The sequence below is a fragment of the Tetrao urogallus genome (assembly GCF_951394365.1).
Source record: "Tetrao urogallus genome assembly, chromosome: 7".
NCBI lineage: Eukaryota > Metazoa > Chordata > Aves > Galliformes > Phasianidae > Tetrao > Tetrao urogallus.
The window spans coordinates 10,117,998-10,145,918 of NC_136820.1; the positions used below are offsets into that span (position 1 = coordinate 10,117,998).

The following is a 27,921-nucleotide window of genomic DNA, read 5'->3' on the forward strand; positions in this document are numbered from 1 at the left end:
CCGCTGCGCGGGGAGCGTATCGCTGCGGTGGGCGGCTGCGTAGAGGGCGTAGCGCTGCCCCCGTCGGCACGGCGCGGGGATGTCTGCGGAGCCGGGCACCAGCGAGGTGCGGCGGCAGCACCGCTTCGATCAGGGCGGCCTGGATCGGTACCTGTGCCGCCGCCTGCCCGGCTTCCCCCAGCAGCCCGCGGGGGCTCTGTCCGTCAGGCAGTACAGGTGAGGAGGCCGTTCGCAGGCCCTCGGCGCCCGTGCTGGGGAGGGCGGCCTGCAGCCGACCGTGTGCTGAGCCGCCTCGGCAGTTCGCTTCGGGAAGGCCGAGTTAGCTGCGGGGACCTTTCACACACATGGATCGGTCGCCGCAGCCCAGCAGTGTTGGCGGACTTTTGTCAGAGTTCAGGGAACGCGTCGAGAATCTGCGCTTCAAACGCTCGACAGATAAAAACGCTCAGGAATGTATTAGAGGCATAATAACAGGAATCACAGAATGGTTTGGGTCGGAAGGGACCTTTAAGATCATCTAGTTCTGACCCCCTGCTGTAGGCAGGGACACCTCCCTCTAATCCAGGTTTCTCACAGCCCCATCCAGCCTGGCCTTGAATCTTCCATGGAGGGGGCATCCACAGCCTCTGTTCCAGTGTCTCACCACCCGCACAGTAAAGAATTTCTTCCTAATATCTAGTCTAAATCTACCCTCCTCCATTTTAAAGCCATTTCCCCTCGTCCTGTTGCTACACACTCTTATAAAAAGTCCCTCTCCAGAGGGAGGGAAATGTCCTGAGGAGCGTGAAGGGAAATGCCTGCTTGATTTTGGTGTTCCAATATTTGTACAGTCTTCAAATGAACTAAGAATAGGTCTTAAAAACAGTAAAGAATGAGGAGAGAATAGCATATAGGTGAGCTCAGGTCCTTGAGGAAGGTAGTGATCAGTGAGCTTGATTGGGCTATGATGGGCAGTGTGTCAGGATGGGTTTAAGTAAGCTCTTATATAACTGTGGAGAAGCGTGTAATTCTTAGGATTCTTTGTCACTGCGACATTTATTCTTTAAAACATAATAGTTGCTATAGGCAGTCCCCTAAGAATAGCTTATGTATCCAAATAGATGGCCAGGCCTGAACACAAGGGGGTATGGTGCTAGAATTCATCAGTGGTTTAAAGAGCTTTTTCTCAGCTTACATTGTTTACAATACAGCTCACCGAAGAAAAATATAGTTGTGGGCTAGTGTGAATTTTGCCTGAAAACTCGATCACTTTAATGATGTCTCTTTAGGGTGAAGAGGTGAATACTGTCCCCATTTCACAGGAGAACAAATTATCTTTGACTACTCTGCGGCGAAGAGATATTTTCGTATTAGGTGTAGCAGTACAGCCTATGGCTTCTGATTTTGTAGGCTATCACTTGCATCTTTGTAAGACTATATTTGAAACAAAACTTGAGGAAAAAACTCTTTTCTGTGTCTTGCCATTTTGCTCAGGCCTTGTCATGGTGAACTTTGCACCATTTCCATTAAGTTTGCAAATTTGCATCTACGTAGTAAGTAATTACAGTCTTTCTCTTTGTAGCTCAGGACAGTCAAATCCAACCTTTTATCTTCAGAAGGATGGGCGGGCCTATGTGCTCAGGAAGAAGCCCCATGGCCCCCTTTTGCCTGGAGCCCACAAGGTAGGTAACATTCCTCAGCAAGCTCCAAACACTTTGTATTGCAGGTGGACTAAGTTCTTGTACAAGGTGATGCAGCCTTTTTCAGTTGAAGGTGTCTAAAAGTGCAGTGAATTACTTGAATCATTTCCAATTTTCTATGCTGTACACTTGATTAAACATTAAAGAGGGTAGATTGTCATTAACTGTACTCAGTAAGATGATTTATGTTTAGGAGCTTTTCACTGAACCTTATTTTCCATGTCTTCTTCAGGTTGATAGAGAATATCGTGTGCAGAAAGCCTTATTTTCAGCTGGATTTCCAGTCCCTGAACCCCTGTTGTACTGCAGTGATGTTTCTGTCATTGGAACAGAGTTTTACGTGATGCAGCATGTGCAGGTTGGTCAGCCAATCTGAGAGATTTCTTTCTTCTCCCTACTACAAGCAGATTTTAAGCTGTCTAGAACTTACTAGTCTTATTCAGCTTTTACTAAACTTTGAAGTTTGGTACATGCAGCTGTGTATTAAGGCATACCAATATAATTAATCCAATCATATTTTTGATAAGTATTAACTATCAGAGATTCTTACTGATTTCAGGTTCTCCAGAGCTTGTTTCCAGCTCTGCCAAAATATACAGTTCATTATTTACATCTTCTCCTTCATGCTGTCAGATGAATGTTGTGAAATGTCTTCATATTGCTGAAAAGGGTACTCATAACTCAGCCATAACAGTCAGGCTGCAAAGTTATTCTGGATTCTTGGAACAAACGGAACCCATTTGTTACTGATAACATTAATCTATGTACAGTCATGTTTTCCTTTAAAAGCAAGCAGGATTCCATCTCAAGCACGACTTTGAGAAAGAACATAGCATAGCTGTGCCATCCATCGCTCTAATCATGCTGTGGCTGAGTTGATATTGTTTCTGTTGAACTTGGTTGATTCTGAGTTTAAGTCTGCTGGTACCGTTTTTTTATTCTCATGGGAGGAAGATTTGAGTTTAGGCCTCTTTCATAATATCCTCTTCTATGAGGCTGTGCTTGTTTGGCAAGTTGTGATGTGTGCCAACACATAGTGCAGGGTTTTGTGAAATTCAGACTGTATGGAGAGCTGAAGCCCTGAGAAATACGGCTGTGAAAATATCCAGTTGTCTCTTGAGTGTTCTGGGATACTTAATTATAGTCTGAAATTTGGGATCTGAGGAAGAGCACTCAAATGATTTCAGGTTGTATAAAACAACAGCACATGCAAAAAAAGAAAAGAGAGTGGGAAGATCATGGGCTGTGAGATAAGCGTATTTAATGTATTAACTGAAGGGTATGAAGAAAAAAAACACTGAGTTATACCCTTCATCTATCATGGGCAAAGAATAAGACAAATGAGGAAGGAATTTTTTATTGTACGGGGAATATGGGTTCACTGCATTTGTTTTAGCTGCTGAAACATCTACCTTTATGTCTCTTTGTCTATGCCTGCATCCCACCAAGTATCTGATTTGCAATGTTTCCAGGGTCGCATCTTCCGAGACCTCTCGCTGCCTGAGGTGGGCCCAGCAGAGCGTTCTGCTTTGTATCTCGCAATGATAGAAACTTTGGCTCAGTTGCACTCCTTTGACTTGCGGTCACTGGGTCTCCAAGGATATGGCAGAGGACCAGGATACTGCAGAAGACAGGTACAGCTCTTGGAATAATTCTCTCGTTTCGTCAGGTCTTTAATATTTTGTTTGCAAGCTGATTTGTTAAACTTAAATTACGTGTAAAAGTAACCATCGTATTTTAGCGATTCAGCATCTTCAGATGGTTAAATACCAGGGCACGGTATGAAGTTACTGCTATGTTCCAAGTAAATTCTGTAATGCTATTAAAGTGTTTGTATTGTTTCAGGTATCAACTTGGAAAAAGCAATACGATGCAGCTGCTCATACGGATATTCCTGCCATGAATGAGCTAGCCGAGTGGTTAGCAAACAGCTTACCACCTGATGATGATGAAGAAGCCCTAATTCATGGGGACTTCAGAATAGATAACATCATTTTTCACCCAACGGAGGTATCTGAAATGTATTTGTACGTTTTGTGCTTTGTTCTCCATTACTGACTCTTTACAAGGTAGATAATGGCAGGACAAGGGGAAATGGTTTTAGTTGAATGAGGGAAGATTTAGGTTGGATGTCAGGGGGAAGTTCCTTACAGAGAAAGTGGTGAGGTGCTGGAACAGCTGCCCAGAGAGGTTGTGGATGCCCTGTCCCTGGAGGTGTTTAAGACTGGGCTGGATGGGGCCCTGGGCAGCCTGGTCTAGTATTAGATATGGAGGTCGGTGGCCCTGAATGCAGCACAGGGGTTGGAGCTTCATGTTCCTTGAGGTCACTTCCAATCCAAGCCATTCTATGATTTTGTTGTTTGTACATGTTATGGGGCATTCCCAAGGATGTTCTAGTCATGGTTTGCTCTGTGTCGCTGTACTATCAGTATGGGGTCTGTTTTTGATGTTTGGTTATGAGCAGGAGCAAAGGATCTGTATTTTCCTTAGCAGTAAAATAGTTGCAGTAATATACTTCTGCTTACTTTTCTCATAGAACTGCTGGGATGTGAAATGATAAGAATTTTTTTTTACAAAATGTATAGAATTTAACTTACAGTTGGAATTATAAAGATGGAATTTGAGTTTGCGCTGCAGTGATGGTTGTAGTGTGGCTGGATATCAGAGTTGTGGCTGTGTGCAGACTCAGTCCGCTTTGTCATCTGTTCCCTGGGCAGCCCAGAAGTCTCACAAGAGGTTGCCTTGACACAGGGAGACTGAATTTCTGACCCCCTTCATGGAAAAGCCACAGATCACACAGATTCACACTTGTGCATAGATCAGCAGATAGATGCTGGTTGGTTCTTTGACTAGAACAGTTTAGAATTCTCTGACAGAAGAAGTATTACTCAAAAATGTATAATTTGAAGGAGATTTTCAGTGGAAAAAGGTGTAGTTTTCTGCCACTAGGTAAATGTTCATGTTTTGCAGATCCTTACATAGTGCTGTATGAAACTACTTTTGCTGTAGACAGCTACGGTGCATGTTTTTTAATTTCAAAGCAATAAAGCTCCTGGATACTGAGTCTGTTGTCCATCTGCAGATCCTTCATTCTTATAACTCATTTGAGGCTTTTATTTTTATTTAAGGCTCGTGTGTTGGCAGTGCTGGACTGGGAACTTTCAACCACTGGTCATCCTTTAGCAGATTTAGCATATGCTGCTCAGTTCTACTTTTGGCCTACATCTCTGAATGTCCCGGGTCGAGGATCTGTCTTCAATTTCAAAGGCACCATAGGTATGAAGTTACAGTCGTTTTGTCAAACTGAATTCTATGGTTGATTTCTATCTGATAGATTACTTTAACAAACAACAGTAAAAAGTTAATAAGTACATCATTTTGCAATTGGAAAAGAGCTCTTCTGTAGTTTCCTTCATTGTAGGAGATGTGCTGATTGTTATAAGGTAGTTCTGTTTTAGTAGGATCTGGGTTTGCCACAGTACATTAATTCTACAAAAGGTTATTTTGAACATTTCTTAGAGATAATGGGGGAAAACTGAAATTTAAATACGAATTGGTGATGTTTGTATAAACCCAAAATAAAACAAAACTGTGGTGCAGTGGATTTCCTGACTGAAGTGGAAGTGGAGGGAGGTTTATGTGGAATTCTTGCAACACCTGTTTCCTTTTCACTCTCCTTATCTGAGCACGTGAGGAATGATATGTTACGTTTTTTACTGTATTAACAAAATGACTCAAATGTTTGAAGGATGAGGTAAATCCTAGTAAAGGCTGAGCATTCTAAAATACTCTGTTGTTTTTTGTTTTTGTAGAAAATCCCTCATTTGAAGAACTGATTTCTGTTTACTGCCGCTGCCGGGGTATTAGCACTACAATCCCAAACTTGAATTTTTTTCTTGCTTTGTCATATTTTAAAATGGCAGGGATATCCCAGGTAATACTCCCTTTTTTCTGAAATGTCACATTTTGATGATGAGTATATGTAGGTTGGTCAGATTTTTCAAATGCTGAAGTATTGTACAATAACAGGAAAGGTATTTCAGTTTGTCCCTTTAGAAGCAGTATCTTTTAGATGCTTAAGACTGTGAACTCTAGGACAGAATTCTTGCTGCATGAAGTACATAACATGAGATATTCAGCCATTGTAGAGCAGGAATCTATTTTGTAGTTGCAGCCTATGATAAGGTTACCAAATGTGTTGTAAACTGCCTGTTACTAATTTGGAGTAAGTCTGTGTATGTGTGTAGTTAATATAGTTGTGAATAACAACGTGTGCATTGCTGTCTGTTGGCTTGTGTATAGTATCCAATACAGGTGCACTCATTTGGCTCTACTAATTTTTATGATTTTCTTCAGGGTTTTTAACAGCTCCTCTGTCTGGCTTGGTTTTTTTTTGTTCTTGTCCAACTTTCTCTATTCCTGTCTATTATATTAGAAATACACCAAAAGCAGCATCATATCCCAGTAAAATCCATCTGAGTGCTCTTCCCTCCCCCCCAGTTAAGAATGTGTATATTTAAGTGTAACTTCATAGTTGAAGAAATCACCAATCTAAAAGAGACATGTTTAAGTACACAATTATACCAATTTTGTCTTTCTTTTTGGTTGTAGGGTATATATGCTAGATATCTCATTGGAAATGCTTCTGCAGAGAATAGCCATGAATTTGCAAAGATGGTGAAGCCTTTGGCAGAAAAAGGGTTAGAGCTCTCAAAAAGGTAACATTGGTTTCAACTACTGGTCAGAGGTGAGGCAGAACTTACAGCTTCACTTATTTAAATGCCTGTATAAGGCAGCTTATATCATTGTGAGGGAAAATCTGGTCTTAATTAGTGCACTGGGTGTTCTTTAGATTGTCTTTCAGCAACATGCAGCACAGTACTTCTGGAGAGTTGTTCTATCAAAGCAGGAGAGGCCAAGAGATGCTGCTGAAGGTAAAGCAGTTCATGAAGCAGCACATATATCCAGCTGAGAAGGTAAAAGCTTTTTGTAAACCTATTTATAAATGAGCATTCTATGAGCAGAGGTTATAAGAATGTAAAACCATGTGCTGAAGTCATGTCCCTGTGTATTTTCTTTCTCCTTTCAAGAGCAGCCTTGTTTTTTCATGCAGTGCTGTTTGTGGTATTGCAGAACATTAATAGAAATCATTATTATGAATGTGATTTTTTTTGCAGATCTAAAGTGTTATATGCATTGAAAAGTTACTTTTAAAACTTTTTTGCTTTTTGAAGTTTAAGGTGTACTTAAAAACCAACAAAACCAAAGTCATTTTTAAAGGTATTTTATGAAATACCTTTAACAAAAACTCTGAAGTCTTTCATTCTCATGTAGAGATGCTAATTTCCAGCAAGAGTTGTGCTTCTTTTCTTTAGGGGCCTCACAGACAATATTCAACTTCGTGTGTTCTAAATCCCACTTGTTTTTCTCTCCCTTTCTCCTTGTGAGCTAATTTGCTTTTCAGTTCCAAGAAGAAAGTATAATCAAGACAGGCTGTCTAACAGTTGAAATTCTTCACATCAAAGTTTCTCAGTAGTCCTTCTGTAACTAATTTTGAATTGTCTGAGGAACCCTCAGAGTAATTATGTGTACTTGATTAAAAACAAATGAACCACAGATAGCCATGAAAGCTCTGTGGATGAGTAGAGTTGGGCTTGTAAATTATTTCTGGTAATGGGAAATTACTGCGTCCAGTTCTGGGCTCCCCAGTACAAAAAAGACAAGGATCTCTTGGAAAGAGTCCAGCGGAGGGCCACGAAGATGGTGAAGGGCCTGGAGCATCTCTCCTATGAGGAAAGGCTGAGTGAACTGGGTCTGTTCAGCCTTGGGAAGAGAAGACTGAGAGGGGATCTGATCCAGGTCTATAAATATCTAAGGTGTGGGGGGCAGAATGGCGAGGCCAGGCTGTTCTCAGTGGTGAGTGGAGACAGGACAAGGGGAAACGGCTGGAAACTGCAGCATAGGAAGTTCCGCACAAACATGCGCAAGAACTTCTTTACAGTGAGGTGACGGAGCACTGGAACAGGCTGCCCAGGGAGGTGGTGGAGTCTCCTTCTCTGGAGATGTTCAAGACCTGCCTGGATGCCTACCTGTGCGACCTGCTGTAGGGAACCTGCTTTGGCAGGGGGGTTGGACTCGATGATCTCTGGAGGTCCCTTCCAACCCCTACAATTCTGTGATTCTGTGATTCTGTGAAATGTGAGTCAGGACTTGTAAATTCTGCATTTGTTAGATGTTAATTTCTTTGTTCTAAAACAGGTCCTAGGGCACTTTTGAAGGAGTGCTGGACATTATAGAACACTAGGATTACAAATACATAGTTTTACTTAGTAACTAAACGTTGATGCTTGAGATGACTGTTTCGATAATCTGTTAAACAGCTGACAGAAAACAAGTGTATCTTTCAAATTTATATTAAAAAAAAGATAAATGAGTTTATATATCTGAATATATGGGAAACCTGATGTTTAGGTGTCGGCACTTTGGGCTTCTATTTGTGGTTTTAATTTGGGGTTTGTTTCTCTCATGTAGTGCTGCTGGTCAACAGTGGTGTTTATGGTCAGAAAACATTGACCTGCTGTTGTCAGCACGCGTTAAATGTCTGCAAACCATTTCCATGTATGAAAAAACGTACCGATGATTGGGGTCATCTCCATGGTGCATCTTAAATCTTGCAAAATGAAATGATTGCAATTACAACATTTTGTAATGAAACCAACTATAAAAAGTTGTGCTGAATATTTCATTGTGGTACACTGAGGTGTAGGGGTAGAAAAGAGAACATAATTTGTGTATGTTATAGGTGCTGTTAATTTAAACAAACTTTATTTCTCTTAGGAAATAGCAGAATACTATGCTAAACATGGAAATACTGAGGAAAGATGGAAGAAACCACCAGTGCTTGAGAGGCTGAAGGTATGGGATGGTAAATATTCTTGAGCGCTCTCGCAGTAAAAGAAACAGGCACGGACCTTAAGAAATGTTGTGTGCTGCTGGAGAAGTTATCCCATCTGTGTGGAAAGGAACAGTGAGGAAGCAAAAGGAAAAGAAGAAAGTGTGCAGAAGGAGTTGTGAGACACAAATGAGAGAGGAAAAAAGCAGCCTGTGAGTTCTGTGAGGTGGACATCTGAACTTTAACTCAAAGCTGTAGCTGTTGAAAATAGCTACTGAGGAAAGCCATCAGATACTTTGGACAGCGTGTTAGACATAGGAAGGAAGAAAATGGGCAGCAAGACAGAATTTCATTGCTGTTTGAAGATGATTTGCTAATGTTTTTCCCTGCTGATTCTCTGAACAGGAAATGGCCAAAGCAGAAGGTCTGTGGAATCTTTTTCTCCCAGCGGTCAGCGGTCTCAGCCAGCTTGACTATGCACTAATAGCTGAGGAAACAGGGAAGCGCTTCTTTGCTCCTGAGATTTTCAACTGTCAGGCACCTGGTTAGCAAACACTGTGCCTTAATTATGGCACTGAGAGCGTTAAAAACATTGGGCATCTAATGCCTTACCATTTGTGTGTCTGAAGAAATAAACGTAACCACTCGTTTCTCACAGACACTGGAAACATGGAGGTCCTGCACATGTATGGGACTGAAGAGCAAAAGAAAGAGTGGCTGGAGCCCCTTCTAGAAGGGAAGATTAGTTCTTGTTTCTGCATGACAGGTAAGTTTTTGTTCCAGAAGAAAATAAGAGGCACATGGCAGAAATTTGACGATGACATGTAAAAAGTATAAAATCATAAGTTTTATGTGTTAGAGAATGCAGCCTGGTCTAATCCCTGACTTAGTAGTTGGCAGCCCTGCCTGCAGTGGAGGGGTTGGAATGAGATGATCTTTGAGGTCCCTTCCAACACAAACCATTTCATGATTCTGAGAAATTAATACTGAAATTTCTGTGATATCTGTGATTGTGTTTGAATATGAAGTCATCTCTAGGATATGAGCACAAAGTGAATCAACCTTGCTGCCCCTCCCTCATACTGACTATTTCTCATACTCTGCCAAATTACGATTTCCGTATATTTTCAGTTTATTTTTAGTTGTAGTAAAATATATTTTATTGTATGAGCCAGACTTAGAATTTATCCTGGTTCATAATGTGTTTTTGGGTTCTGTGGAAACATAGGTACAAGTCTGGTGATTTTGATAAGTATTGTGGTTTTGCGCTTGCTTTATGTTGGTAGCTCAGCATTATATTCCTGTTTGATCTTCAAAGCTTGTGGCATCTCTGGAAAAGTGGGCCCTTCATTTAGAAATGTAGCTTTTGAATATATGATGTCAGAACCTTGATCTTCCTGCATCAACAGGAGTCGAGAAAACTCAGCCTTGCAGAGCCAGGTGTCACTGTTCACCAAATGGGAGAGGATTCTTTCCCTTGAAAGATGATAACCTTCTCTGTTGTGGATGATCATTGGTGATGCTTTTCTGGCAACTTTATTTCATAATCCATCAGAAGAGTCATTTAAGTTTCTTTATTTTCATTTGAGAAAAGCCTGGGGGAACACAGGTTGAAAAGGATGACTGTTATCTGCAAATAGATTGGGGGAGGAAGGATTTAAAACATTAGGAAAAGAAGAAGTCTGTGTACTATAAAGGGAAGTCTGAGTTCAACAGCCAGCAAGTTTAAGTTGGCTATGAATAACATGTCATCAGAAAATAGAAAGTCTTTGACCACAGCAGAGTGAGGTATTGAAAACAGCATTTTCCACTGGGAGCAGAACGGTGATGTTTTTAGGGTATATCTAAATCCACGTGTTGGTGGTGGTGGTACTACAGCTTGAATTCTTAATTCAGTGGTTGTGTTGTTTTTTTCTTTAACACAGAACCTGATGTGGCTTCGAGTGATGCCACCAATATGCAGTGCAGCATCGAGCGAGATGGCAGCAGTTACGTGATTAATGGCAAGAAATGGTGGAGCAGTGGTAAGTACAGAAACACTGCATAGGAGTGACTAAGTCTAAAATTCTCCTTAAGAGTTGGAATAAATAACTACAAAATCTGAAATGTTGCTTTTCCATTTCTGAATTGGAAAATTTCTTCTTGAGTAAAGGCAGTTGAAGGTAAAACAACGGAAAAAGCAGAATTTGTGGTTTTGGATCTGTTTTAGAACCTCTTAATTTAGTTTGCAGAACGAATGCTGGTATTTTTCTTCAAAGTATACCTCATTCCCTTAGGTAACTTACATGTTTATGGTCGTTAGTCTTAGAACAGTTTTTATGACACTGTCTTTGGCAGCTTGTGTTTGAAATTTGAGTGTATTGTAGCATTCCGGTAAACTGTGGCTGATTGTTAATCTAGTTGTGATGCTGATAGTCTGCTTCTTAAAGGGGATTTTTCTTTTTTAACAAGAAACTTCCCAGAAAAATCAGTAGGTTGAACTGTAAGTGCTGAATGTCCCTGACTTTGGAGTACTGTTTTTGGTGTGCGTGTTTGCTTACCAAAATACGAGCAACCTATTCTGAAACATCATCATTCACTGAAAGTTTGGAAGCTAACCAGATAAACTGAGTTGGTAACTGAGTGAAACGTGAATGTTTCATTTAAGTACCTTTGTGTGGGCCGGCTCCCATGCATAGATTGATGTGCAATACCGAGACTCACCAGAAGATAGGGCTCACTCAGTTTCCTAGCAGTGCAGATCTGGAGGCAGAGGGAGGCGTGGTGTCTCAACCTGAAAGCATCGCTTGGCTGCTAGCTGCTACCCTTGCTTTGGGACAGTATCTCCCACTTATGAATTGCAGCTCCTGATGGAGCAATGGGAAAGTTCTTTTGGAGGTCGTGCACAAAATATATTACTCTTTAATTGATTTCACAGAATCACAAAATGGCTTGGGTGAGTTATGTGTGTCATAAGCTGGGGAGGAACTTTTTATAAGGGCAGGTAGTGACAGGACGAGGGGAAATAGCTTTAAACTGTAAGAGAGTAGATTTAGATTTGATATTAGAAAGAAACTCTTTACTGGAAAGATGGTGAGACACTGGAACAGGTTGCCCACGGATGCTGTGGATGCTCCTCCCTGGAGGCATCCAAGGCCAGGCTGGATGGGGCTTTGAGCAACCTGGTCTAGAGGGAGGTGTCCCTGCCTATAGCAGGGGGGGTAGAAATGGGTGATCTAGTTGTTTATTTTTTCTCTCGAGTCTGGGTGAACATACAGACCTTGGATGTTTGGGAATTGCCTGGAGCCTGACAGCCCGGTCAGAACATCACTCCAGGTGCAATCACTCTGTACATGTGAAAACAAATATAACTCACTCACACAGGAAGTCCTTTGCATCATGGAAGGACTGGAGATTATTACCAATGCATGCTTTGCTCATTTACAGTAAATCTAGTCTGGTTTAAGTATATCAGATTGATGATGTGTGCGTAGGCCGTGTGTCAAGCATTGCTAATTGCTCCACTATTCCTCAAAATACTGGACAAAAGTTCTAAAGGCTTTTTTTATCTCAACAGAGAGAAAAAGCTTGTGTCTTGCTTATGCTACAGTTGTTTGTTGTCTGTCATTGTAGAGCTTTTTCTTTCAGTCTACAATTATGTAATTAGGAACATTGTCTGAAAAGGAGAGGTTCTTGTTGTCTTTCATAAGCTCTTTATTAGAGCCTGCAGGATGGTTGGAGGCTGAAAGAATATGCTGTAAATAACGCTGTTTTGATGTGTTTAGAAAGCTAATTTGTCAATGTATTTTAAATCCTCCAAGAGATAAATAGGAAAACTGCAGTTGTTTATTTATCTTTTTCCTGGAATCTCCACCCCAGTACCATTGGTGGCAGCAGACAGCTTTTGGTACCTGAGTGGAGAAATTGTAGATACCCACCAGTCATGAGTGTGTGTGGAGTCAGAATCCCTCTCATTCACAAAGCAAGTAATTTATCCTTTGAGTGATTAAACCCTATGCTAGAGATGCCAGTACCTACTCAAACAAAGCAAAGCATATAAAAAATGCAAGTCACACTGGTACACACTGCAATACACACTGAGTATATTTTATTGTATCTTTGCATATTTTAAAAGGCTTTAGTTACCTCCCTATCTCATTATTTTACAGATTCCAACCAAAAATTCCAGGCCCAGTGTCTGAAGGTTAACTTTAAATGAGCATTTCTGCTCTTGCTTTGCTTGCATTACCTTGACATTCATGTTTCATCTTACGTTTAAAGAGATCTGGAATGTGCCTCTTGTTGGCCACTGGGCTTATTGAAATTTAGGATGAGCAGAAAACGGAGAGATGAAAGATTGGTTTTGGTAGTTACAGAGCAGGAGTTAGTGTTTCTCGTGGGGGCTGTTCTTGTTGCTATATGTTTGTGCAGGCACATAGAAAATTACTTTTTTTCTTCTCTCAGTTCTCAATTGTGAACTAATATCTCATTTTAAGCTGCACCTGTGTCTCTGGAGTGAAAACTAGGGAGAAAAAAATGGAAGTGAGTTATTAGTCAAGTGCTGTGAAGCTTTACAGAGCAGTTGGAGAAACATAAGATTATTGAATTTTGGTACAAAGGTTCCTCTACTGTCAATTTATTGCTGATGTTTTCCTTTTCTGTTTTAAATTGGTTGTTTAGACGTGTGCTGATTTTTCACTACACAGCTATTTAATATTCTGTTGCTGTGACCCTTTTGATTTTGTTTTCTTTTGTTTGCTGCTTTTTTTAAAAAATTATTTAATAAATACCTTGATTGTTTCCAGCATTTTCAGTATTTTTTCCTGCCTGGCTTAATTTTGATTGTGTTCCATTTTTGAACTCCAGTGTAGTGTCTTGGCTTGTCTGCAGGCTTCAAAATTCATGTGAAAGATGACTTGCAGAGAAACAGCTGTCGAAATAATAGCCCCCAGGTTAGTAAGTAATCCCTATTTTGATTAAGATAATGAAAGGAACAGTCTATATAGTGAAGCTAATTGTTTCTTCAGTACGGACTTCAGAATTCATAGAGATTTCTTCAGGTACTTCATGCTGTTGTTGTCTTCTCCAGTACCCATAATTTTTTGCTATTTTCATAACACGCATTTTAAAAGAAGCACCCAGGAAGGCATACAGAATTGGGTTGAGGCAGGTGTGAAACAGAGCTATGCTCTTGGTGACCTGGAGTGCAATGTCTATGGTTTTACTTGCCTCACAGTCAGTAATCAATAGGTAGATGCTGTCTATGGCTCGCCAGAACTTAACTATGTTGTAAGGTAGTTGGGTAATTATGAAAGCAGCCACTACTGCCAGCAGAACCATGAAGGGTCTAGATTTTTTAGTGTTTGCAGATCTAAAGATTGCCCGAGCAGTGACTGAATAGCAGGTCACCATTACTAGGAAAGGAAGCAGAAACTCCAGGATAACTTCTAGGATCTGAATGGTTGCTTTTAAAAGTGTTTCCATGTTCGCTGGAAATACAGGAAGGCATTCATTCCTATTATTGTGTCTCATGACTTGGTTAAATATCAGTTCAGGTATGCTGAGCAGTATGGCAGACAGCCAGACACAGATGCTGGTAACGCTGCAGTGTTTTCCAGCTCTTCCATGACGTTGGGAGGTGGCCCTGTATCTGTCCACACTGATACAGGCCAGGAACAGCATGCTAGAGCTGAAATTCATGGTGTAAAGGGAAGAAGTGAGCTTGCACATTGAGTTTCTGAGTTCCCATCCCTGCACTGCATTTGCAGCCCAAAAGGGGAGCGTAAAGAGCAAGAGCAAATCAGCAATGGCTAGGTGCATGATGTACGTATCTGTCTTGGTCTTTGGTTTCTTGCAGTAGGCATAAATTGCAACCACTAATGAATTTCCAGCAACTCCAACAGTGAAAGTCAATGCATACAACACAGGGAGGAATACCTTCATGAATTTTCTCACATCTTCTTTTTCACAGAGAAACTCGTATGTGTTGTAATCTATATCAGAGTTGAGGTAATGCTCATCATCCTCAATCCAGTAATCCGTTGAGTTGTTCACCCAGCCCATGGCAAAGCTGAAAGTCAAATAAAAAGAAAAAGGGGGGGGAAGGGGGTATGGTTGGGAAGACATCAAAGAAATAATATGGGCTTCAAGTTTTAAAACTTGATACGTAAAACACAGCTGTCCTATGGAGTCAATTCCTGAATGGCTGTGGAACAGACTGAATTTAGTCTGCTCCTACAGATCAAAGCAATGTGGGTACCATGGATCTTGCCGCTGGAGACAGCTCACGATGGTATGCACCCAAAGGAATCCTACCACATACAAAACTGCCCACAAGCACCCAAACAGTTCTCAACTTCAGCTGTTTTTTCAAGTCCTATTTCATGATGAATTCATTTTGTAAACACTGACTGTATCCTCACTGCCTGTTTAAGACTGAAGTTTAAATGTTCTCATCTTCAGTCTTCAGCAAGTCATGTCCTAAATAATTTTCTTCTCTAGGAGCTGGTTCTCTAAGTGATTAGCTGAACTTCTTTCAGTTGTAAACTACAGTACTGCAGTGCCACGTTCCCTGTAAATAAATGGCATTAAGATTTGTTCATGGCACTAGCAAAGAACTGCTGAGGATGAAAATCACATGGCCCTTTCTCACCTTCTGCAGTGTCTCAGAATTTGAGGTCAATTTAAAGAAAACAGATCCTTGTCAGATATTCTGCACAGAGCTTTTACCACTTCATGTTTATTTTTTTCAATCTTGGCAAACTGAATGCCAGCACTGTTTTTTAGATAAGGTTTAAATGAATGGTTGCTAAATTTTCTCCTCAAAAATATTTTAACGTGTTGTGTTTGCCAGGAAAAAAAGCTACTGACTGATGTCATATTCAGGAACACAGATTGATTAAACAGACAGAAATTAATAATTTCTGTTCTTACTTGATATTTCTTCCAATACTTGAAGGGATCTTATAAACAGGAGGGGCTGTTTACAAGGGTGGATAGTGATAGGACAAAGGGGAATGGTTTTAAACTGAGACAGGAGAGGTTTAGGTTAGATATTAGGAGGAAGTTTTTCACACAGAGGTGGTGAGGCACTGGCACAGGTTGCCCAAGGAGGCTGTGGATGCCCCACCCCTGGAGGCATTCAAGGCCAGGCTGGATGTGGCTCTGGGCAGCCTGGGCTGCTGGTTGGTGACCTGCACACAGCAGGGGGGGGTGAAACTAGTTGATAATTGTCCTTTTCTACCCAGGCCATTCTGTGATTCTACAAGTTATATATGGATGTATATATTCAGTGAATCTGCTATATACATTTTATAAACTGTTCCAGGTGGCAATTAACTGCTTGGTTTGGCTTTCACTCTTTATGACTTTGTTGGATTATTTTTTTTCTTCTAACATTTCAAAACACTTTCATTAAACTTTAAACAATGATTACTCTCAGTTTAAGACTTGCAATCTGTCATGTACTGCTGCCCAACTGAAGTGTGCGGAATGGGAAGTCATGGAATTCCGTTCTTTACTTTGGCAAGGGTTACCTATTTGTGCCTGGCAGTGTCTGTTAGCAGGATTTCTCAGCGGGGGTAATCCTTTGCAGCTTTACAGTACTTTGAGGAGAGAATCAGACATCAGCTGTGAATGTCTCTTTTTTTAGTAGAAGACTACAGGACAAGTTTAATGCTCTTAGCCAAAGCTAGAAGAAAAATAAAACTTTAATTGAAAAGCTTGGGCTGTAATCTAAACTGTTGCTGCAGAAACCGTCTGGGAACACTTAATCAAATTGGATCACAGGCAGATTTTCTTGAAAGCAAAATGATAAACATTTTGGTGCAAACTTTCAGAAGTCTAGGTATCACAAAGCACTTTGGCTGTGACAGGGAGCTTGCTCTCTTGCCTGACATCATTTTGGCTGACTGGACTTCGTGATGGAAAGAGATATGTAGTGTTCAGCTGTTGATACTTCTCTCTTAAAAATAAAGTGATGTTTTGGCTAGCATACTTCTTCATATTTGTCACTCCTGCCTGTGTTATTGCTCAGGCACACGTGCATGCACTTTGCATAAAGCCCTGCTGTCCTGCGGAGCTGCTGAATGGCAGTGGAAGGGACTTAGCCTCCATCCCACACAGTGCTGTGAGTGGGATTCCTTGTAAGATAAAAGCAGTGTGGGTCTGCTGAGTGTTACAGTTGTAGACACCTCAGGATGTTGTGCACAGAAAGGAATATTCTCACATACAAGGAATGTTACCATGTACAAAACTGCCCACAATTACCCAAGCAGCTCAGAACTTTGGCTGCTTTTTCAAGTATTATTTTCTAGGAGATACAGTTTTCTTAACAGACAGCACGGCATGGTATTATTCCAACCTTCCATTTAGACACAGATTCAGTGTTTCTGTCTGTTTAAACTCTATGTGGGATTGTACAAGCACATATTGAATGAAGTTAATGCTCCCAGTTTAAACAGATGTTCCTCCTAATGCATTGAGCAGTAACCTGTCTGACCGAAATAACTGAATTTTAACATTGGAAATGATATCTCTCTGTAAAGCTGACCTAATTAAGAGTAAAACCTAGCTTTTCTATTTGTAAACATATCACACTTAGTATACAGAGCAGTAAGAAATAAAGCAGAACTAACCTTTTGTCAGCAGGCTGGCAGGAGATGCTCTAAGTGAGATGTGCTTCAGTGGAATGGTCTGACTTGGTCGGACGCATTACATTTTGTCAGTAAGCACCACACCCTCGATCTGGAAGGCAGTTGCACTTTCGTTTTGATTTGCCAGTTTAAAAAAAAAATAACAACAACAACAACAAATCCTGTTTTCCTTGGAACCTTTCCTATTGAACTCTCACGTTTCCTATTTTCCTTCCTGTTCAACCCTGAATGCAATGTTCTCTGGAACGTCAGTGCTCTTTTCTTATTTCTCAACATTGTCCAGATATGCTTCACGTAATCAAGAGGCTTTTGACAAATTACACATTTAAAATGTGAAGAGGAGGAAAAAGAGAAGAGATCTGTCTGGGGCAGCTGCCAGCAGGGAGTCACTGTATTGTTTCATCAGAGCAGTGCAGTGCTTTTGATGGCTACCTGTAGAAGGATTGAAGAGAGCCTTATATGCTGTGTTTTAGTAACAACGAAAAGATAAATTTGCTTTTTGTGAGACAGAGGAGTTTTCTCATCCAGTATTGTGCTGTGGGATGAAACTAGGAATGTGATACCTAAAAGATATGAAAGAATCAACAAGTATGTGAGCAGATAGCCCTGCACCCTGCGGGAGAGTTCTCAGGGCCTTGGATGTTGCCAGTCAGGCTCATAATCAAGTCACTGTTTGGTAATGTGTTTTTATAGGAACTGTAAGCAAGGCAGGTGTTGTAGAAGAAAAATAAACAATGCTGTTTCCTTTGAGGCAATGTTTCTTCTGCTTTTGGTGTATTGCCTGTACTATAAAGCGTTGATACTTTTACAGGAAAAGAAGGATGGAAAGGTTCTGAGCTTTGCATGCAGACATTTTGCTTTTGCACTGAGGTGTGAACTTACCTGTACTAAGAATTCCTAAGAAGGCTGGATCTTGCTTAGATTTCCATGATCTGTACAGCTCAAGTTGGCTTCTTGTGCAAGAATTACCCTGTGCAGAGTGTCAGGAGTCCCTTGTGATCTCCCAGGGTTTTTATTCTGTTTGGATTTTCCTGTATCCTTGTGAGTTTCAGTAAATGCAGTATTGATGTCGAACAGGGAGAGATGTTAGGCAGACCACAAGTCAGTTTTTGCTTTTTGCCATGCTGGCTCAATCAACCCACTTGCTGTGGCTGAATCAGTCATCAGTCTTTTTTTTGAGTATTTTGGAACATGGGAAAGGAAAAGTTCTTTATTGTGGTCAGCAAAGAAAGTAACAGGCAGATTCTTATAGCTTCATTTACATTCACAACAAAAAAGAAGAATATTTTGGGAGAGGAATTAAAAGCTAAAGAAAGAATTCTGCAGTGTCTGTGCATAGTTCTGTAGTTTCCATCTTGAGCTGTCATAGCCCTGTGGTGTTTCCCCACAGCCATAGATAAGGATATTTGGGTTGCTTCCAGCATGTCTGCTTCCTGCAACTTGTGTCACTGCTTCAGAGGCCTGGCTGTATCTCTTTAAAATAAGTGAATCTTTCAGTTCTCTGGAATTATCTTTGTCTTAATACCGTCTCCATCAAGATAGAGTTATCATGGTAGAACTGAGAAAGCTCCTAGAGATCTGGAAGATGGAGGAGAGGGAAGAAAACATTCCTAAACTCTGCAGCTGCCTTCACTGGTGCCATCAGAGGCTGTGAACTCAGGCTGGGAGTAAGTAGTGGCCACACTCAGTGCAGAACTGAGTCGCCTCTGGTGATTTTCTGCAGATCCCCAGCACTGTCTGGCTTCCTGTTTCCTTGAGAGCCCATTATAACCTTTACCATACGTTGGGTGTCCAGCAGTGTTATCTGGAGAGAACTGTAGGACTGCAAGTGTGCCAGAAAGTAGAAAATACCTCTTGGGAGGGTGGTCCTTTTGTATCCATTGGAAGATCTCACTGACGGTAACCAGTACCACACTGCCATCCACCTGGCATCTCGCAGGACAGTCTGGATCATCTGTTCATCAGTGCCTTTCTAGGAAGTTGCCAAGCCAGTAAATGTCACACGCTGGAACAGGCTGCCCAAGGAGGCTGTGGATGCCCCATCCCTGGAGGCATTCAAGGCCAGGCTGGATGTGGCTCTGGGCAGCCTGGTCTGGTGATTGGCGACCCTGCACACAGCAGGGGGGTTGAAACTAGTTGATCATTGTGGTCCTTTTCAACCCAGGCCATTCTATGATTCTATGATCTTTAGCTGGAAAGGGTAACGTAACCCAGCAGGCTTATCAGTCAGCAGCCAACATGACAAAAGTCATAGGTATTCTGAATATTCAGGTAGTAGATTGTCCTGCCTTAGTCTCCCTAGCCAAACATTTGAAGGCTGGACACTGAAAAATGGTTACTAGCTTATGAAACCAGGCTGTAGAGCAGCTCTTTAAAGTCAAGTCTGTGCTGTTCGTGTCTATGCTACATTCAGCATTCTTTACCTAGAAGAATCCGTATGCAAGTTAATTTTTTGAAGGTCAGTATTTTGAGTATCTTATGCCCTCTGGTAACAGTGATTAGGCAACTGGTAGGATTCTGATCAACCCCCGGAGTGCATTTTTAAATATCCCTGTCTTTGCCTATGCCGATGTCTGAAGGGTTTAAAAATACAGAAAGTTGCTTAAACTTGCAGTGTCTCCAAATGTAGCAGTGTTGTGGTATAAAAGTTGTGGACAGGTTGTGTGGAACTATGCTTAAAACTCACCTAACACCTCTCTTACTTCTCTTTGTTGAATTGTTTCTTGCGAAACTACTGCTAACTCCTGCCAAAAGGACAGGCGTCTCTGCCTCTTACCCCATCCTCCTGCAGCTTCTTGGAATTCCATAAGGAACGTTTGAATGCCATTTATAAATGAGGGGTTTATTCCATCCAGGCAGTCTGCGTTTTTTCAAAGCGATGCAGTCTTTCGGAGACCTACACTGCACCAGGACTTCAGAGTTGGATAAACAGCTCTGAGAAGTGGGAATGGCCAGGAAGCTGTCTTCCTTCCCTGTGCACAGATGGATGAAAAGTTCATTTGAAACTTACTGCTGCTGCTTGAGAACTCCTCGCCAGACGTCTCCTTCTCAGTGAACTCCTCACTAAGTTCAACTTCTGCTTTTTTTTTTTTGTTTGTTTTTACATAGAACGGAGGAATGCTGCCCTTTTTGAAGCAGGGATATAACTTGAAGATAGTTTACAAACTGTTTGTCGTGATTCCGGAAAATAACCTTTGTTGTAAACCGCACCAAGATAAATGTGGTTTAACCACATGTGCAATTCTTTGGGGAAAAAAGTTGAATGCTGCTCATGAATACAGCATTTCTCCTTTTATGGTGCTATGCTGCAAGGTGTATCGTGTGCTATGTGGGGGCTCACTGCCTGCTTGTTGTATTTGTCCAGAGGAGTCAACTATCTGAAATTCTAGTGAGAATTAGTTTGATTGATCCCCTCCCATGCCAGCTTTTCATTCAGCTATTTCAGTGCGTTGGTGTAGTGCAGCCTGTAGGCCACAAATAACTGTGCTTTGAGGCCAGCGGACGAAGAGCATATTTTGCAGAAGAGGAAGGCAGACAACCAGCAGTCTGGCCCTCAGAGTTTGGTAGAATGAAAGAAATCTCTCTTCCCACTCCCTGCCCATCACAGCTGTGGTTCTCATAAGGGAGCAGCTCATCTCACAGCCAGCTGATTGCACTGTGTAGACTGGAGGCTTCCAAACCCGGTGAGAACAGCTGCCAGAAAAGCTACAAAGCCTTCTTTGTTTCTGACATCAAAACACCTGAAGTTGGCATGCGTTAAATCTTTGAATCTCTGTGGAGCTTGACATCTCCCTTGTGATAGAGATGAAGGTGCTGCCGATAGTTACATATGTCAAGTATAAGCCTGCCCTTCCTTCCCTTTGTTGCCTGCGTGAGACATTGAAAGGAATGGGAGCATGCTTTGGTACAAGGAAACTTTTAAAGGAAAAAATAGTGGGGATCAGGTCTCTTAGAATTATGGCACCTTAATCAATGGCCAAATCTTTTAGGACTTGTACATTAGAATGGTACAGAGGTGTGTATTGATGGCTTGAAGTGCTACCAAATTATTTTCAGATAACTATTTACAATGAGATCTTTTTTGAAGCACAAACTAAAACCATACGCATAAGGGGGAGCAAAACCCTAATTCCAGAGCTGCTGAAGTAATAGCAAAGTTGTCAGTGGAAGCCTTCAGTAGTCTTATTTGCACAACTCAAGGGCTGTCATGGGGTTGACATTTCATTCCCATACAGCTCCTCCAGTCTTCACAGCTTTGAGAAGTTTTGCTTTTGAAATGGCAGCGTCACAGCTTCAGGTTTGCTTTTGGGTCACACGTTAAGCTGTAATGCAGACAGAAGTAAATGGATTCAAGTTCCTTCTTGTTCTCTTTTCTTCAGAAAAGATGGTGGAGCTGGACCCTGGAGGGTTGGATATTTGGCTTTTGGTTTTCTCCTCCCAAGTTGACTCCCTTTTTCATATTAAGCAATAGGATGGATTTAGTTACTGTCTGATTGAGATGGATTTTGTTACTTACTGTCTGATTACTCAGAGTATAAACACAGAAGTAGATTGCATTCCTTTGTTCCTGCAGCACGAAAGGAAAGATTTGTCCATACGAAGCTGCATTTGATTGTACACTGAGATTTTTATATTGAAAACTATTCTTGTGTTTGTGACTTTTTTAAGGTGCTGGGAACCCAAACTGCAAAGTTGCAATTGTAATGGGCAAAACCAAGAATTCCTCAGCATCCAGGTAAGGATTCTTAGGAGGTTCAAAGAACTGCCTATAATTTGTTTTCAGGAGGTGCCACTGCTTGCAAAAGCTTTAGATGAGGTAGCATTAATTGCTTTGATTGGTTGGTTAGATGTGGCTGTGACTTGCAGAGAACTTCTGAACCCTTGGCTGTGTTTAGCTAAAAATACAGATGACTGAGATCCTGATCTTTTTTGTTGTTTTGGTCAGCTCTGATAACTGAAACCTCACGACCTTTTCACCAACTTGCATCCTAAGGCTTCCCCTTCCATTGCACTCACTGCAGTTCTTGTGCAGCTGAGTGATGATGGATTGGATCAGGAAATTCTTAGGGTAACCTGAGTTTGGAGGAGCCTCCGGGATCATGCAGGCCAGTTCCTGGCTCCATGCAGGGCCACCCAAAATCACTCCTTTGAATTTTGCCTCTCATTCTCATATGCTGAATCCTTGTATTTGGGGAAGAATGCGTGTGTTAGCTTGTGAGAAGGGTTTAGCTTAGTGATGGAAGTTTATGACGTGAATGCACCTGACACTTTGTGGAATGTTGCATCCTTTCAACAGTAGCATGCTCCTTTTTTTTTCCTTTCAATTTGCAGTTTCTCAAGTCTCAGGCTTACAATTTACTTTCTAAGTGTGATTTATGAAAGCAGTTAACAAGAACTGCTTGCTTAAACAATAACACCAAAACCTTTCAGAATTTTCCTGAACAGAATGAGTACATGAGACATATCAGAGACCTACTAAGGTTATTAACTAGGTTTTTCAGAAAAAATTATCTGCAGATATAAAAAGTTTGAAACATGGGGATGTTTCTGTGAAGTTATGTGCAGTGACACCATTGCACATCTTTAATCAGACCTTCTGATTGCATTCCTACATCATAGAGTCATAGAATGGTTTGGGTTGGAAGGGATTTAAGATCATCTGGTTCCAAACCCCTGCTATAGGCAGGGACACCTCCCTCTAGACCAGGTTGCTCAAGGCCCCATCCAGCCTGGCCTTGAATGCTTCCAGGGAGGGGGCATCCACAGCCTCACTTGGCAACCTGTTCCAGTGTCTCACCACCCTCACAGTAAAGAATTTCTTCCTAATATCTAGTCTAAATCTACCCTCTTCCAGTTTAAAGCTATTTCCCCTCATTGTGTAGCTGAATATATGTGAATATAATATTCACTTCTTTCTGTTTCAAGTAAATAATGCAGTGTATCTTGTTCAGCTGTTTGTTAGTGCCATGCTAAAACTGCCTCTTGCAAAAGCCACGTGTAAAATGCTTTGCAACGGGGCCTGCTGAAATCATGCACCTTGTAGCACATACAACTGGAAATGTTTGTCTCTAAGTTGGATCGTAGCCCAAATTCCAGTGATGATCAGAAATTTTTGGACGTGTTTAGGCTCCCCGGGGAAATAAGCATTGTTTGTTTTCCAGGATCCAGGGGTGGGTTGTCCAGCAGCCGTGCGAGCTGTGGCATATGCTGGGCTGTTTGGAAGCTGCACAAAGGTTGATGGAGGGAATGACAGGATGCTGCTTTCTAGAGCTGGAGCTCAGGGACTCAGGAGATCACCTCCAGTCCCGTGTGACTGACAACCCTCCTTAAATGTCCTGGAGGCGTTTAAACAAAAGGATTACTTTCCTGAACTATAGGCAAGCTGAAATGAGGATGATGATAAACATGTTCTGAGAACAAAGAAGGAAGGCTGGGGGAGGAAATGGACTGTATGAGACAGAAGCAGATGGTAGAGCATTGCAGAGGTGGAGAGGGAATAGCTTTTCATTCAAGGTATGTTAGGTGGCAGTGGTATATTTGGTGGTCCATGCATGTGCCATACTACTGCATGCAGACAGGATGGCTGCAATATGCAGAACTAAAACATGTATGCAACTGCTAAATTGAGGGTAAAAATAAAAAAAAGTGAGGGAATAGGACAGAGAGGAGGCTAAAAATTAACCACAATGTGTACTTTCTGTCTTGATGCAGGTACAAGCAGCACAGCATGATCATTGTCCCCATGGACACCCCGGGAGTGAGGCTGATACGACCGCTCTCGGTGTTTGGCTACATGGGTAGGTGCTAGGAGTTACTGACTGTGCATCTGTTACTGTTAGCCGTCCCAGGAGCTGTAGTAGTACTGATCAGTGTTGGGTATGAAACAGACCAGTAAAATGCATGTAGAGAAAGCATTAGGAATTGAAGGCCTCTTGTTTTGCTTTCTTTAAGCATAGACATTATTCTCCTTCATTTACCCTGCTGCTGTTTTCTCTGTACCTGTAGATGAGATCCACGGAGGACATTTTGAGGTACATTTTAATGATGTACGAGTACCTGTCTCCAATATAATACTGGGTGAGTTTCAGTATTAATTGCTCCTTAATATGTACAGCAACAAATCAGATGTACAAAAACGGTGGTTTATTTTATGAATCACCAGAAATTAATGTAAACATTTAATGGAGGATTCCTTAGATAAGGTGTGTCCAGCTGTGGTTGGCAGTCTGCCTGCTGCTTGGATCTAACTTGCTGAGAGCAAAATGATGACTGAAGGAAGGACGTAGCTGTAGCTGTTATGCAAAAGTGAGTTCCTGGGTGTGGGGCAAAGCAGAAAGTGTAGATGATGTTCTTTCCCCCACACCAGTCCTCATGGACTTCACTTTAAAAAAAAAGAGCTTTCTGCTGCAGTCTGTGGCCGTCCAAGCCTGGGTAGCTGCAGATTTAGAGGAACTGAAAGAAAAATGCAGGAAAGAGCAGGCCAGCAATGTGACCTTCTGCAGGGAGAGTTTTGCTCTAGTTCTCTCCATTGGAAAATGACAATTTAAATAGTTTTATCTTTTTAAAAAGACTTTTATTGCGCTGAAAGAACTTTCTTTAGTACTCTTGGACTTGGAAAAGTCTTCCCTTAGCTTCTTATAAATGCATTTTTCAGTGTGAGATTAACATTTAAATTATATCGAGTAAATCAAACCCTCTCAGCAACCATCTTAAGGTGATCTTTTTGAGTAGTATTAACAATGAGTCAATATAGATGTAGGTAAACAAGCACAACACTTACACAAAATAAACTTCAAAGTTTATTTCTAGCTTTGCTGCTGTGTGGACACTTCTGCTGTGAGCCATAGATCACTTCAAGCAGAAATCAAGGGATCTGCCTCTGACTGTTTTTCTTTCCACCCAGGTGAGGGAAGGGGGTTTGAGATAGCACAAGGTCGGCTCGGGCCAGGCCGCATTCATCACTGCATGAGGTCCATTGGTGCAGCCGAAACTGCTTTAGAGATCTTGTGCCAGCGTGCAGCACAGAGAGAGACTTTTGGGAAGAAATTGTACCACCACGTAAGCATGTTTTCACCTTGTCTCTATTCACATCTATTCCAGCCATCACCTTTTGTTTTGCCCATATCTGGAGCTCAAATACAGTTGCACAAGAGCATGCTTGCTATCTTTTATCAATAGGAATAAGAAGTTGGCACTCTGGCCATCATCAGCTTTTAAAAGTTGGTTTATTGCATTTCAAGTGTTCCTCAATCTTACCCAACAGCTGGGATGACTATTGGAAAGAAACTACTGGAAAGAAACAAGTGAAGGCAATGGAAAGAGGAAGCTGAGACAGTGTCTGGCACTGCTTATAAAAAAAACTTGTGGAGACCCAGAGGGAGTAATCTTACACGTACATTTTCCAGTTGTAGCACTGCCAAACCTGCCTTCGCTACCAGAGTGAAAATTGGATGAGGCGCCCTCTTGCATTTCTCAGAAGTTCACCACAGGCACCCTGATGCAGCCACAGGCAGCACCTTGGGGCAGGACACAGCTGCAGAACTGAAGCAGGTTCTGCCCATCTGAGAGGGGAAGCTGGTGGCTGTCTGGGGTGACAGGCTGACCATCACCTCCACCCTGCCCCTGTGCAAGCGACAGCCCTGGGAGCTGGCAGCAGGAGGGAGCGTCTGAAAACCTGCACAGGGGTTCTGACCACCTTTGCTGCTATAAACCAAGCCCCCAGACCTTGCACTGAAGTGAGTGCTGTTCCTGCCAAGGCTGCAACATTCACACTCCCACCAGGAGCATGCCTGAAGCTGGCTCAGGCTCCAAATGGCTTTTTACTGACAAGCATCACATGAACAATGCACTATGTGGGCTGCACAGGGAAATGAGCTAAGAGCAGGGAGGGGCTGCTAGGAGCATGTTACAAGCAACCACCATGTATTTCATGCTTAGTTTGGCTCAAGGGAGCTACTGCTGGATCACTGTGAAGATAAATGCAGCAGGCACAACCCTGCAGCTGTTTGCCTGCATATATAACACACCACCACTAGCTTAAGAAAAACAGAATTGAATTCTCTCTTCCCAAATTTTTGTATACTAGGGCATGTCGCACAGGGAAGATTGTGAGTTGTGGTGTCAAGTGAGGGAAAGCAAACCAGCCTTGAATGGCTTCAAGAAGAGAGGTAGCAGGCAGTGCGGATGGGCACAGAAGTGGGAGTGGATCAGGATCTGGAGTCTCTTAATGACTGAGCAGTGTGGGTGTCTTCCTAAGGGCAGGCTTAAGCTGACCAGGCAAAAGGCATTAAATGGCTTTCTGCTTCTTTTTTCTCAATGTTTTTGTTTTTTGTCTCTGCAGGAAGTTGTTGCCCACTGGATCGCTGAGTGCCGCCTTAGCATAGAACAAGCTCGACTGCTTACCCTGAAAACAGCCAGCAAGATTGACACGTTGGGCAACAGAAAAGCTAGGAAAGAAGTAAGTTGTTTTTTTGGCAGCCTTGGACTAGGACCTGTGAGATGAATACCTGCACATTTTCAGAAGATAACTAGTTGAAATTAAGTGAAAACATGTTGCTAGAAGTCTGCCTAATCACAGAGTACAGCTTCGTGTTGCAATGGAAACTGTTAGGGTGTGCTTTTGCTGCTCCTACTGAGAGTATATGAAACACTCAGCTTAAAGACTTCAACCTGGTGAGATGTACTTGAAAACTAAAACAGTTTAAGTATGGCTTAGCACACCAGCATAGTTTTGCATGGCTGTCCCTCCTAGAGACTTTCTTGGAACAGGAATGGGAACAGCACAGCTCTCATTCAGTCCTCCAAGAGACTGTACAATCTGATACCAGTTTTCAGTAGAACTGTTAAGTAAACATACTCACTTATGAAACTGTAATTAGTAAGTTCTCTTCTGCCTACAGATAGCCATGACCAAAGTGGTTGTGCCACGAGCTGTGCTTAAAGTGATTGACTGTGCAATCCAAGTGTGTGGTGGAGCTGGAGTTTCCCAGGATTTTCCTTTGGCTTCTATGTGAGTAAGGAAGACTTATCTCTGCTGTCTGAGGGCTCTTTTTAAGATAAGATAATGGTGTAATTCCAGTACATGTTTGTTTTTACCTCAAGTAGCCAGAAGTCATGGGCCAGGTGCCCACATACACAAACTGAATTTTATTATTAAATGGCCATGCTTTATCCCAACAACAACAATAACCAGACAACCCACCCCAAAATAGCAAAAAAAACCCACACACATAGCTGCCAAAGGAACTAAACTACTCCTAACGTGCAGCATAGAGGAGCTGTTTCTAAAGCTCTATTTAATCCCTTGTGCATCCCTTGGCCTTCAGAAGCCTTCAGAATTTCCAGCACATGCATCTCAGCCCTGCCAGAAGATTTCAGCTGCAACGTCTCCCATGCAGTGGCTCTTTTAATAAGACTGAAGAACATGACCAGTCCGGTTTGCTTTTGCAGCAGGGCTGGAACTCTGCCCCTAATTCAGATCTCCCTGCACAGGTTTGCATACATTCGGACCTTACGTGTGGCAGATGGGCCTGATGAAGTTCATCTGTCAACAATTGCAAGGTGGGAACTACTTGATCAATCAAAGAAGCTAACTGCAAAAATCTGATGTCAGCAGATAGCCCTCTCACGTGGATGGGGGACTTAGAAAAGATAACACTGCTCAGTACGATGCTGTTTAAGCTAAAAGTGAATGAATACAAAATTCTGATTCCAGCTT

At 41.9% G+C, this 27,921-nt stretch overlaps 2 protein-coding genes across 2 annotated transcripts; one reads left to right on the forward strand and one right to left on the reverse strand.

Moving 5' to 3' along the window:
• Positions 1-79: 79 nt before the first annotated feature.
• On the forward strand, positions 80-27,810 carry ACAD11 (acyl-CoA dehydrogenase family member 11; the record flags this gene model as incomplete). Its single annotated transcript, XM_079537973.1, has 20 exons — positions 80-216; positions 1,562-1,661; positions 1,912-2,037; positions 3,152-3,313; positions 3,525-3,689; positions 4,808-4,955; positions 5,492-5,613; positions 6,291-6,397; positions 6,532-6,655; positions 8,517-8,594; positions 8,977-9,115; positions 9,230-9,337; positions 10,497-10,595; positions 21,873-21,939; positions 23,916-24,001; positions 24,210-24,281; positions 25,108-25,262; positions 26,545-26,661; positions 27,104-27,213; positions 27,696-27,810. The coding sequence occupies 20 exons, from the start codon at positions 80-82 to the stop codon at positions 27,808-27,810; spliced, it is 2,337 nt and encodes a 778-aa protein (XP_079394099.1).
• On the reverse strand, positions 13,549-17,263 carry ACKR4 (atypical chemokine receptor 4; the record flags this gene model as incomplete). The annotated part of the gene is given in 3 exon segments (XM_079537974.1): positions 13,549-14,620; positions 17,187-17,215; positions 17,219-17,263. Coding segments are annotated over 3 exon segments (1,146 nt in total).
• Positions 27,811-27,921: the final 111 nt, after the last annotated feature.